This window comes from Delphinus delphis, chromosome 2, assembly GCF_949987515.2.
Source record: "Delphinus delphis chromosome 2, mDelDel1.2, whole genome shotgun sequence".
Lineage (NCBI taxonomy): Eukaryota > Metazoa > Chordata > Mammalia > Artiodactyla > Delphinidae > Delphinus > Delphinus delphis.
In genome coordinates this window covers 34846697-34858851 of record NC_082684.1, presented here as the reverse complement: position 1 = coordinate 34858851, position 12155 = coordinate 34846697, and the positions used below count along the sequence as shown (strand labels likewise).

At 52.9% G+C, this 12155-nt stretch overlaps 1 protein-coding gene across 2 annotated transcripts in view; it reads right to left on the bottom strand.

Moving 5' to 3' along the window:
* Positions 1-1317: 1317 nt before the first annotated feature.
* The window catches only part of TMEM229B (transmembrane protein 229B), a 38619-nt gene continuing 27781 nt past the window's right edge, over positions 1318-12155 (bottom strand). Inside the window, exon 3 of one of the 2 annotated variants that reach the window (XM_060003406.1) lies at positions 1318-3518. In XM_060003406.1, coding sequence (XP_059859389.1) covers positions 3001-3518 — 518 coding nt within the window. In that variant the 3' untranslated portion in view covers positions 1318-3000. Of the gene's footprint in view, positions 3523-12155 lie in introns of both variants that reach the window. The other variant, XM_060003405.2, reaches the window with a different exon arrangement.

The window sequence follows — 12155 nt, the reverse complement described above, 5'->3', positions numbered from 1 at the left end:
GCTGGGAGACAGTCCCACCCGCCTCAAAGCCCCTTTTGTAGAGCAGGGACCTGCCGCTCCTCCAGGCCTGGGGTGGCCTCAGAGTGGAAGGTGCTTTCCCTGCCTTAGCCGTAAGCCCTCCAGGCCTGAGCCTCCCAATTTTCTGCATCCCCTGTGGTGGTGTCTGCATAGCCCAGAGCTCTATAAATCCAGGTTCTCCTAACTGACCCACTCAGTGGCTGCCTCCCCAGGAGACCCATGCAGAAAGCGAGGGACCAGGACAAAAGGACTTCATGGGCACTCCCTAGGTATTATTGCTGTGAATAAGCATAGACCATTGTGACTCACTGGCATGGTGGGGGGGGGGGGGGCGGGACACGGCACAAGGGACAGGATGCCTAGCAGATGTCAGAAGCGATTCAACCATGCAGGGCAGCACATGGCGATCTGTGACTCAGAGATGCTGCCATGTCCTGTGGAGAGAGGCCCAGGACACCAGAGGTTCATAAAAAGTGAGCAGATTCTCTGCTTTGCAGGGCTGGGATTACTCCAAACTTTGAGTCCTTGGGCACTATGGGATTGGGGCCCTGAAGACACACCGATCCTGTGGTCAAGCTCCAGGTCATCACCTCCCTTTGCTAGGGGCTCTGTCCCCTACGAGGGAGAATAGGAGCCTCAGGGCACCTGGATGAAGCAGAAGTACAGTGCTCTGCACATTGCCAGGCAGGCAGGTTTACTCGGGGACCTCTCGCACTTGGGAGTTTTTGTAGGGCCCAGAGAGATAGTGCCAGGGAACAGACAGGGCAACCTCTGGAGCGGCCAGACCCAGTGGGCCACCCAAGGGCTTGCCCTGGCAGAGAATCATGGAGGCCTTGGGCTGGGAGACATCAACAAGCTGACCACCAGATTCTGTCGTGGAGGGGAGAGCAAAGGTGAGTAGTGTGGTCTAAGGGGCTTAGAGGGGTAGTGGGGTCCAGGAGACCGAGATAATGTGGATCAAGGGGAAAAGACCGAGGAAACAATTACTGACAGAACCGGGAACCAGACACTATTCTTCCTCTGGAATCCCCTCCACCTGTAGATGGAAAGCAATTGACCCCCACTGGAAGGCTGAACCCCTAGAAGCCCCAAAGCCCTGGAATTGGGGCCACAGTAAAATCAAAGGTAGGGTTAACCCCTGCAGAATGTAGGTTGTGCCTAGACTGGAGGAGCCTGCCCAGGACATAGGGGCTGGGGATCGCCCTTCAAACTGTCCTGGACAGGGTCACTGCAGAACACAACCCTGCCAAAGGCAGAGTCTCCCAGCCTTTCTCCCAATCCAGGACACCGCCCCTGCCCACCCCCCGCATCCCCACCCTGGCCTGTGCCCTAGCTGGTGCTGTCTGCACAGTCTAGGTGGAGCAGTACAGCAAGAAGAGGAGATTCTCTCCACAGGTGGTATTATCACTTTTAATGTTCTATAAAAAGGGAAAGGCTGATTTCTACCTAAGAGTCATAGTGTGGTCAAGAAGAGACCATGTACCGTGGGAAAGGCTGTGTTCTGATGGACCCCTCCACTCAGGGAGGGGGCAGAGCTGGAAGTGGGCTGGAGTTAGGATTTCACCTGTCTACTTCCAGCAATGGACCTGTCACTGAGGAAGGCGGGGCAACCGAGAGGACAATGCCCATGAGCACGGCAGGGTTAATACTGTTTAAGGAGCAAGCTCAGTGGGTCAGCCTTTCTGGGAGGGCTGAGGACGGGGTAGCCCTGAGGAGGTTTTGCTGCAGGGCTGGGGCTATGGCAGAACCAGTACTGACCCATTCCCACTAAGGATGCTTCGAAGACCCTCCCAAAGCTGAAAGGCTCTCTCTTTCTCCCTCCCTCAGTCTCCATGACTCTCCACCACTGCATACATGCTCCTCTACCACCTAGAAAGCTAGACTGCCCCGGCTGGTTTGAAAATAAACCAGTCAGGTACCTTTACTGCCCAACTTCCCCCCTTCACACTGATTTGTCTCTAGGTCCCCACTGTGGATCCATGGGGCCCATGATGGCCTGACTCTGCGTTGGGGGTATCATTCGTTTTTAGCCACTGCAAGGAGGTGAGCACCAGGGGCCCTGCCACAATCCCCCAGACTGGGGCAGGTGGGGAGGCATAAGGGGGGACTTCTCAGGAATCGGGCCATTGACAATAGTGGAGGGAAGGCTGCAAGAGGGTGGGAGGGGTCTGCTCAGGGCTGTATCTCTGGCAGCTGCTGTGTTGCCTAGGGAGTTGTGGGTGGGGCAGGTGGGGTGCTTACATGGATAAAGGGGCTGCTAGTGGTAAAGGCTTTGAAAATAAGAGAAAAGGGGGAAATGCTGCCGAACACACAGGGATTGAAACCTCCAAAAGCCCAAGGTTGGTGGGAATCCAGCACCAGGGGGGGAGCCCCCGAAGGCCAAGGGATCAGCGTGGGACCCTGGGGGAGGGGAAAGGAGCCAAGGGAAGACCTCCCAGCCCTTGCAGACCAGCACTCCTGCCCAGCAGCCTCCTGGCTGCCCAGTCTCTTCTTAGGCTGCAGCTCAGCAGGCCCCTGGGGGAGGTATTGGTTGCAAGCAAGCACCTGAATATTGCCTAATGGAACCAGCTGAAGCCCAACTAAAAGGTGAGAGGGAGGCAGGTGGCCCCCGCAACAGCCCAAAGCCTCCTCAGGCTTTGCCTCCCACCTTCTGCTCCACTCTGTGTCCCTTAGTCAGGACAGGGCCTGCTGCTTCCAAAGTCACCCACGTAGTCCCGTCCCTGTGTAGCCACAGGCCTCCCGCCCCTGAGCTGGGCTGAGATCCACAGACCCTACCCGAAGTGCCCCTGCCGCCTCCCCACCCCGCCCCCAACGCCTGACCACGCCCCCAACGCCCGCCCACGGTGGCGGGGGGTGGGGCACGGGGGCTCCGTGTGCCCTACGGGGCAGGGCTTGTGCTGTACAGAGGGGGCAACCCTACCAGCTTGGTACCCTTGTCCACAGGATCCATGAGAGCCTCCCAGCCCACCCCCCTCCCCCAGCTCAGTCAGTCTTGACGTGGCCGTTGGCCAGGGCCAGGGGGCCGCTGGGCTCCCCGGGCTCGGCGTTCTTGTCAAAGCGGAGGCGGAGGGTGTTGCGGATGATGAACTGCTCCATGATGAGGGCCCCGCAGAACCAGGGCACGGCGTACTCCAGGGTGATGAGGCCCATGAAGTCAAAGTCGAACTGGGAGTAGTCCCAGGGGCAGGCGTTGAACTGGCGCAGGATGAAGCCGGTGGTGAACTCCCACAGGTAGGTCCAGAGCGTGTAGATGAGGCAGCGCACCAGCAGCGGGCAGCGGCCGCGCAGGCGCAGGTACATGCGCTCCACGATGAGGATGGACGTGCCGTAGATGAAGAGCGCCCACACGCTCGTGACCCCCGGGAACTTCCAGTTAAAGTTCACCACGAATTCCCAGGCCGCCGTGAACATCACCTCGCAGAAGTAGCCATGGATGGCGTACAGGTACCAGCGGGACAGCGCCGTCAGGGGCTCGGCGGAAGCCATGGCGCTGACTGGGGCTGGCTGTTAGGGACGCAAAGGAGACACAAGTGAGGGAGGAGGCCCAGACTTGCCCGCCCCAAGTCTCCGGAGTGACCAGGGCGGAGGGGATTTCACACCTGCCTCTACCTTTCTCTTCTAGTTACTCATCATACTCCTAACCCTATTCCATGTTCATTACTTTATTTCATATTCCTTACCTGAGCCAGGGAGGCATGAGAAATAAAAGGAGGAAAACAAACAGCCCCACTGGCTTCCTCTGAGAAACGCTACTCAAGTGCTACTTGGAGAGAGCTGTCTACTACCCTCTCTATAATAACTTCTTAGGATGATTGGTAGTCAGTGGAAGAGTACCCCCATTTCCAGGCTACTTGCTAATTTTTCACTAGGCCCATCTACTGGGGTCCCCATCTCTTCCCCCACTTCTTCTCAAACTCAGGTGAGTTCCACATCACTCATACTTCAAGTGAGCTCTTTCTAAGCAGCCCGTCACATGTGTCTTTTATGTGCGTGTATGTGAACCTATACATAACATAAAAGTTACCATTTTAACTGTTTTAAAGTATACACTGAAGTGATATTAAGTACATTCTCATTGTTGTGCCGCCATCACCACCATCCATCTCCAAAATGTTTCCATCATCCCAAACTGAAACTCCGAACTCATGAAACACTGTCTATCTCCCCATCCCCTCTCCAGCCCGCGGCAACCACTATTCTATGAATTTGACAACTCTAGGTATCTCGTTTAAGTGGAGTCATGCAGTATTTGTCCTGTTGTGACCGGCTTATGTCACTGAGCCTAACGTCTGCATGGTTCATCCATGTTGTAGCATGTGTCAGAATTTTCTTCCCTTTTTAAGGCTAAATAATATTCTGTTGCGATCTACCTAGATATATTTTGTGTGTCAATTCATCCATTAATGGGTGTTTCCACCTTTTGGCTATTATGAATAATGCTGCTCTGAACATGGGTGTACAAATATCTGTTCGAGTCCCTGCTTTCAGTTCTTTAGGGTATTTACCCAGAAGTGGAATTGCTGGATCATATGATAATTCTGTTTCTATTCTCTGAGGAGTGGCCTTGCTGTTTTCTACAGCAGCTGTACCATATTACATTCGCACCAGCAATGCACAAGGGTTCCAATCTCTCCATATCCTTGCCAGCACTTATTTTCTGGTTTCGTGACGATGGCCATTCTAATGGGTGTGAAGTGGTTGCGTATTGTGGTCGCATTTGTTTTTAACTGCTCCATTAAGTGGGGTTTTGGTGTTTAGTTTCGATACTGAGAGGAAACCAGTGGGCTGACAGAGGAGAGAGTCCTCTCCTTTACTTCTCATTCCCTTCCAATCCTCTCTTTTAAACCCCACTGGCCTTCAAGGCCCCATCATGCTTCTCCGAAGACTGGCCTGGCCCTCCACCAGCGACTGTGTGGACCACTCATTTGACCCTTTACGCAATGCCACCCCTAGTTCCTATCCAACCAGCCTGTGTACTCCTTGATGGCAGCAGCTGTCTCCCGGTCCTCTGTTCTGTGGCCTTGGTACAGTCCTCCCCTGAGCAGGTGTTCTCTAAATGACACGTCATTTATGTGGAGGGTGGGGCGGGAGAGTTCAGGGTTATATCAAGAACGGGCAGGCAGAGCAGGAGAACAGGAACCCCAGCTGCCAGTGGACTCCAGGCTGACAGCTCTGGCAGTCCTCTCTCCGAGGTGGCAGAAGGGACAGAGGTTAACAAGATGACATTTGCAGTCTGCCCACCTGTCTGGGAATCCCAGCCTTACGTTTCAGCTAAAGCAGACCTAGTCACAATAATGCCTACCCATGCACATTGCTTGGTGGTCTTCCAATCACTTTCATTCACCTTTTGTCATTGGTTCTTACTAAATTAAGACTCGTGTGAAGGGCAGGTAGTTTGACTTCCATTTTTTAAGAGAGGTAGTTGAAGCTCAGAGAGAAGTCATTTGCCCCATATCCCAGGGCCACTGAATGGAAGACGTGAGACTAGAATCCGTATCTTTTGATTTCGACTTCAAAACTCATCATACTTCAGCCATCTCCTAGACATGCGTGCCTAATGTCACTCCCCTGCTCAAAAACATTCAATGGTTCCCCATTTGCTAATGAAACGCTGCAGTGTCGTTGGCCTGGCATTCAAGACTCTCCCTGATCTCACTCCAATCTACTTTTTCAGCCTAATTCTCACAGTCCAGCTCTCCGCGTCTTACCACCATCCCATCTAATGTGTTTTATGTGCCTTTCTCCTCTTGCCTCCACAAGTACAAACCCAGCTTACAGGTTACCTTCAGAACAAAATCTTTTTCATCCTCCCAACCACAAATCCTTTCTTCCTCCCCTGAATATCCACAGCATGTACTCTGTCTCTCTTTGGTACAGATGATTTTGTTTCACTGTTGATGACTTTCAGTCCCCAGCCAAACAGCTTTCCTGTGTTCTACACCTATTTACCCCACTCCTTCCCGAACACCTCCACCTAAGTGTCACATAGGCACCTCATGTTCCTTTCCCAAATCAAACTCATTATCTTCTCTCCCAATATCTCCTATGACCCCCATCATTTGTTTTCTTTTTCTTTTGGAAATTAGAACACTTTGTGCAATGTTTTGGTCCACTCTTAGCTTCTTTTTTCTTTTTAAATTATGCAATTAAAGGAGCACCCAGCACACAACTCAACACAGAGAGTGTGGGAGGACCGGCCAGTGATAGGAGCCCAGGCCTCTGGCCTCAGGCTCGAGCTCCCCTCGCTGCTCCGGCCATGGCACCGAACAGCAGCCCCTCAGGGCCCGGGAGGGGGAAGGGGGAAGGCAGTTCCAGCCCCAGCAGCTTTCCCGTCCCTACTGGTGCCCGACTGTCAGCGTGTCTTGTCCCACACCTGTGGCCGGGAGGGGACCGCTTGTCCTCTGTCCAGCAGAAGGTGTGGTCACCTTCCCTTGCTGCGAAGCGAGTACGGAGGGCCTCCCACCGGAGTTGCCGCCTCAGGCCAGGTCACCCAGGTCCACCTCAGGGATCGTATGACCCCCATCTTTTTTTTTTTTTTTTTTTAATGTTGCCTTCACAAAGGAGGTAAAGCCTGGGCTGTGTTTTGTTTTTTTTTTTTTAAAGAAGATGTTGGAGGTAGGAGTTTATTAATTTATTTATTTATTTTTGCTGTGTTGGGTCTTTGTTTCTGTGCAAGGGCTTTCTCTAGTTCTGGCAACTGGGGGCCACTCTTAATCGTGGTGCGCGGGCCTCTCACTATCGCGGCCTCTCTTGTTGTGGAGCACAGGCTCCAGACGCGCAGGCTCAGTAGTTGTGGCTCACGGGCCTAGTTGCTCCGCAGCATGTGGGATCCTCCCAGACCAGGGCTCCAACCCGTGTCCCCTGCATTAGCAGGCAGATTCTCAACCACTGCGCCACCAGGGAAGCCCTGACCCCCATCTTGATTAATGGTACCACCATGCACCCAGTTAGCAGAGAGTGCTTCCTCTGCCACTTCCCCCCTTTAATCTGAACTCCCTGAAAGTAAGGACTTTGATTCAGCACTGCATCCCCAGGTGCCTAGAATAGTGCCTCGCACACAGTAAGCATTCAGTTCAAGAGTGAAGACATTCTTGGGACTTCCCTGGTGGTCCAGTGGTTGAGTCAGTCTTACTGTGCAGGGGACACTGGTTCGATCCGTGGTCGGGCAACTAAGCCCATACGCGCAATGAAGAGCCCGTGCACTGCAACGAAAGATGCTGTGCGTGTCACAACTGAGACCCAACGCAGCCAATAAATAAATATATACATTAAAAAAAAAAGAATGAAGACATTCCTATCACTCAGCAATTGCTACATAACAAATCATCCCCAAACTCAATGGCTTAAATAAACTCTCATTTATTATTACAACTCACGTGCCTATGGGTTGGCAGATCTTGGCTGGCCTCAGTCACAAGGCTGTGAGTCATCTGGGGGCTCTGTCCTATGCTTGGCTGGGATGGCTCTGCTCCACTTGCCTCTTGTCCTTCTTCTGGGCCTAGTGGACTAGCCCTGGCAAGGTCTTCTCATGGCAAGGGCGGAGGCCCAAGAGCGAGCAACCCCACTGCACCGGTGCTTTTCAATACTAGTTAAGTTGTTAAGTCACACCCACTAACATCTTGTTGGCCCAAGCAAGTCACATGGCAAAGCCACCAAGTCAGCCATTAACGCCTATCCTTTCTACCTCTTAAACATCTTTGAAATCCATCTCCTCCTCGTCATTCCTGTTTCTCATTCTTGCTCTAGTTCAAGCCCCATCATCTCTCACCTGGATGACTCCAATGGTCTCTTACTTAGCCAGTCTCACAGCCTTGCATTGCTCCTTTCAATTTACTCATCACTACTGTGAAAGCGTGTATAGAAACAGCAGTCTTTCTAAAATGCACATCCAGTGTTTCTCCCCACTTAAAGCCCATTAGTGGATCTCTAACATCTACAGAGTAAGGCTCAACCCCTAGGCATGACTGGCAAAGCCCATCGTGATCCACTTCTGCTTCGGAGCCTGTCCTCCCGATCTCTCCATTGCTGTTTTTGCTACTTGGGGTGCCCTTCCCCCAACCATGGCCTGCGAAGCCATAATCCTTCAAGATCCAGCTCTTCTGTGAAGACTTTCCTAAACACCTGCAACCCTGGAGCTGTCCATTGCCCTGTCCACCTCTGCACCCCGTTCACTGCTGTGATAACAGTTAGCGTTCAGCTTTGCCATGATTCCTCTGGAGGCCAGCACCAGTAGCCACCTGATGAATGTTTAATACAACATTAAGAGAAAAAAGCAGGATTCAGAGTGGAATGCTGAGTATGATTTTGAGTTTGCAAAGGCATACACACATGTAAATATACAAAAAATTTAGCCACAATCATCTCTAGATGGTGACATCATAAGTGATTTTTATTTCCATCTTTATACTTTTCTGTAGACTCTAAAATTTTTTTCTAACTAGTATGTATAATTTTAAAAAAATAATGGTATCTTAAAAACATTTGTTTTTGTTTGTTTGTTTGTTTTATTTTCTTTTTTTGGCCACGCAGCATGTGGGATCTTAGTTCCCCAACCAGGGATTGAACCCGCACCCCCTGCAGTGGAAGCACGGGGTCTCAACCACTGGACCACCAGGGAGGTCCCTTAAAACTATTTGTTGAATGACTATATATCAATCATCTTAGCACCTTGTCTATAGAAGATGCTCAGTAAATTTGCCAGACAAATGAACTTAAGGAAACCTGAAATTGTGTAAAATTAACACCCATTCTTCCCTCCTGAGCCATGCCCAACAACACACCATGACTCACAGGTGTGAATGGTGTGTAGGGTTAAGTGCAGGGGCTCCAGATGCTAACTGCCTGGGTTTGTGTTGTGGACGATAACACCCCCCACCTGTGGGATCTAGGGCACACTACCTGACCTCTCTGTCTCAGATTCCTTATAAGTGAAGTGAGAATAAGAGTAACCACCTCTGAGGGTTACAGTGAGGATGAACGAGCCAGGAGATATCCACTACTAGGGATACAGCAAATGCTCAAGAAAAGATGGCTTTCATTTCTGGCACAGAGCCAGGATTCCTGGTCAGCGTCTCCCTCCCACCTGTGGCAGGGTCCTTCTGCCCCTGTCCTCACTAGCAGCCGGGCAGCCTTCTGTGCCAAGCAAGTCAGGTCTTCACCTCCACCCAGAGCACTAACCCGGCAGCCAAGCTACCCGTGAAAACAGTAATCACACATACAGCCCATGGAACAAAAACTCCGCTGAGGAGAATCGAAGTGAGCTTCCGGCTCCCGTGTGGCTGAGGAGGTGTGACGAAAGGGGAGGGGTCTCAGAACCAGCCCTGTGAGGGCCTGGCTTTAAAAGACGCGTGAGTGAAAGGGCCAGCATTCCTGGCACAGTTTCTCAAGCTCTAGTTTTATGCTGAACTCCCAACAGGTTGCTAAGCTCTGCCCAGAACAGAGCTTGGGCTCCGGGGAAACACAGAGCAGCGAGGAGGGGTCCGCAGTCCGAGGTGGGTGGACAGTGGTGGCCTGGAGACCCCTCTGCCTCCTGCCCGACTCAGGGTCCTCTGAACGCAGGTCTGTCCACCTGACAGGCACCCGTAGCCCTGGCCCCTCTGTCCCCCAGGATCCGGAGAAGGGACTTCTTCAGATGTGCCCTTCAGCAGCCTCATGTACCTGGTGGAGTCATCGCTCTGGTCAGTCCCCTCCTTGATGCTGATTTTAAAACCCTACTCTCCTTGCCTCTTGGTCTGATCTTTTGGGGGAGGCCAAGAATGGTTTCCCAGTCGGTTACAGATCAGAGGCTCCAGCCACGCCCACACCCCCGGAGCAGGTGACTTGGAAGAGTTGGACGCCCAAACCCTATGGAGCAGAAGCAAGATTAAAGGAGTGGCTGTCAAAGGGAGAGAGGGCAAGTGCCGAACAGAAGAGAGGGTGTGGGGAGAGAGAACAGGGCGAGCCCGAGGCCTGGATTCTGGTTTTAGAATCTCTGTGCCTGGAAGAACACGGGTAGGTGGAGGGGAAGCATACCTAGGTGAGGTCAGGTCGTGTCTGAGGAGACCTGGACTGGTCCACGGAAGATGAATGGGGAAGAGCAGGCGGGAGCCAGGAGGCGGGGGTGAGGACAGGGGCGGGGACGTGAGACAGTGTCGTCAGGTGGGATGGCAGCTCACACTGTGATGGGACAGATGCTAAAATTAAAGGCAGGCATTGGCCTGGGTGGATTTTCAGAACTCCACTCCCCAAACCCACTTCTAATAGTCACCGGAGCTGTGCCTGAACTTTGAGCTAGGACAGGCTCCCCTCCCTCTGCTGGGCCCAACAGCCTCCATCCCTGCCTGGCCTCCCCCAACCTGAGCCCGTTGCCCCAGACCCTTCCAGTTCCTCCTTGTTGAGCCCTGGGATCGGAGCCCCGGGTCTACCTGCATCAAGGGGAACCAGCAGTTCACGGGATGTTGCTTCTTTCTCCTGGTGACAGACATAACCATCCTGAGGACCATGACACAAAGATGGGACAGCCCAGGAATGAAAACTCAGGGTGGAGTAGAGAGGAGAGCGTGGGCAAGACTGAAGGCAGAGAAAAGAATCTGCAGAGCAGTGGATGGCTTCTCAAGCGGGATTTTAGGGAACAACACTCAAGTACAAGAGCCCTCATGTGTGATGACAGAGCCAGGCACACGGAGTCCCAGCAAAGGGCCAGAGCCCGAGGCGAGTCATCAGGACACGGCACTGCCCCGCCAAGGAGACAGGTGGGGGAGGGGGAGGGCTGGCTTTCAGAGCCCTGCTCCCTAGGAGTAGCTCACCTGCTGCTCTTGGAACCCGCCGGGCTATTCCTTAGGGTGACAGAGAGCAGAGTGAGCAGTTGAGAGGAGCGAAGAGAATGCCATCAAAGTCCAAGACAGGCTGGAGGCAAAACCGGATGGGATGATTGCTCTTGGTTTTGCCAAAACCCCCCATCTTGTAGCATCTTAACTTCCTGGAACAACACTGACAACTCTGGGAATTTTTGTCCAGAGGAGCGTCTTGCTAGAAAATCAGGATTCCCCTTCCATGCAGACAGGCTGGGCAAGCCTTCCTCTTTCACCTCATTTACTTCCCAAATTTCACTCCCCATCCCTAGGCAACAAAACCATTACAGTTACTTAATACCACTGCTCTGGGGAGATGCACAGGCCTTCCAGGGGTCTCTGAGGACAAGGCATTGGGGACACAGCTTGAGCAACCCTGAGTGCAGTCTCCTGGTGGGGTAGTGGAATTAATGAGGGGTGGGCGGTCGCCCTTACCTCTGGGTGCCAGATGCAAGTTCTGAAACAGTCCTGAGCCTCCCCTGTGGTCATGAGGTTGAGGGGGAGGAAAACATGGGCTTGCTTCAGGGCCAGAAGGGAAGCAAGTGAGGGAAGATACCGGTGGTCACTGGCTTGCCCAAATACCATAGAGTTCCACCCTCTCTTGCTGTGGGCGTCCCCCCAGGAAAGCTCCCTGGGCTGGTCCTCCTGCCACTTCCCAAGTCACAGTAATAATCAGGCACTCTTCTCAGTACTTCCCATGTACTAACGCAGATAATCTTCAAGCCCATTTCACAGATGGGGAATTCGAGGCAGAGAAAGGCTAGAAAATTAGCCTAAGTTCTTACAGCTCCACGAGGCAGAACTGGGATTCGAACCCAGCTCCAGAGCCTTCACTCCCAGTCAGCACATCGCACTGTTCTTGAGGCTGACTACAGGCTCCTTTGAGGGCACTACCGTTTTCTGAGTTTCTGCTTGTGGAAGGCTGAGATGGTATATGGGGAGACAACAGGAAGCAAGAAGGATGTGAGCTTCTCGGTAGATCATCAGCGAAGCCCAGAACCGGTGTCAGAGCTCCTGAAGGCTCTCAGTCTATTCTGAGAAGCCAAGTTCTGTTCTGAAGCCACGTTCTGGCAGCGTCCACACGAAGATCCTCCAGGGTCACGGCTGACCCTCACAAGACCATGGCAGCAGCCACCCCTTTGGACCTTACGGCACGTGCCATTCAAAGACCTCTCACCAGGACACACGTTACCCAGAGTCTCCCCGATGGCCAGCCTGCCCCAAAGCTGCCGGGAATCTCAGACGCCCCAGCCCTGCCACGGAAATGCCAGCCAAGAGCAGCGGCCAGCGTGCAGGCTGCCCAGAGAA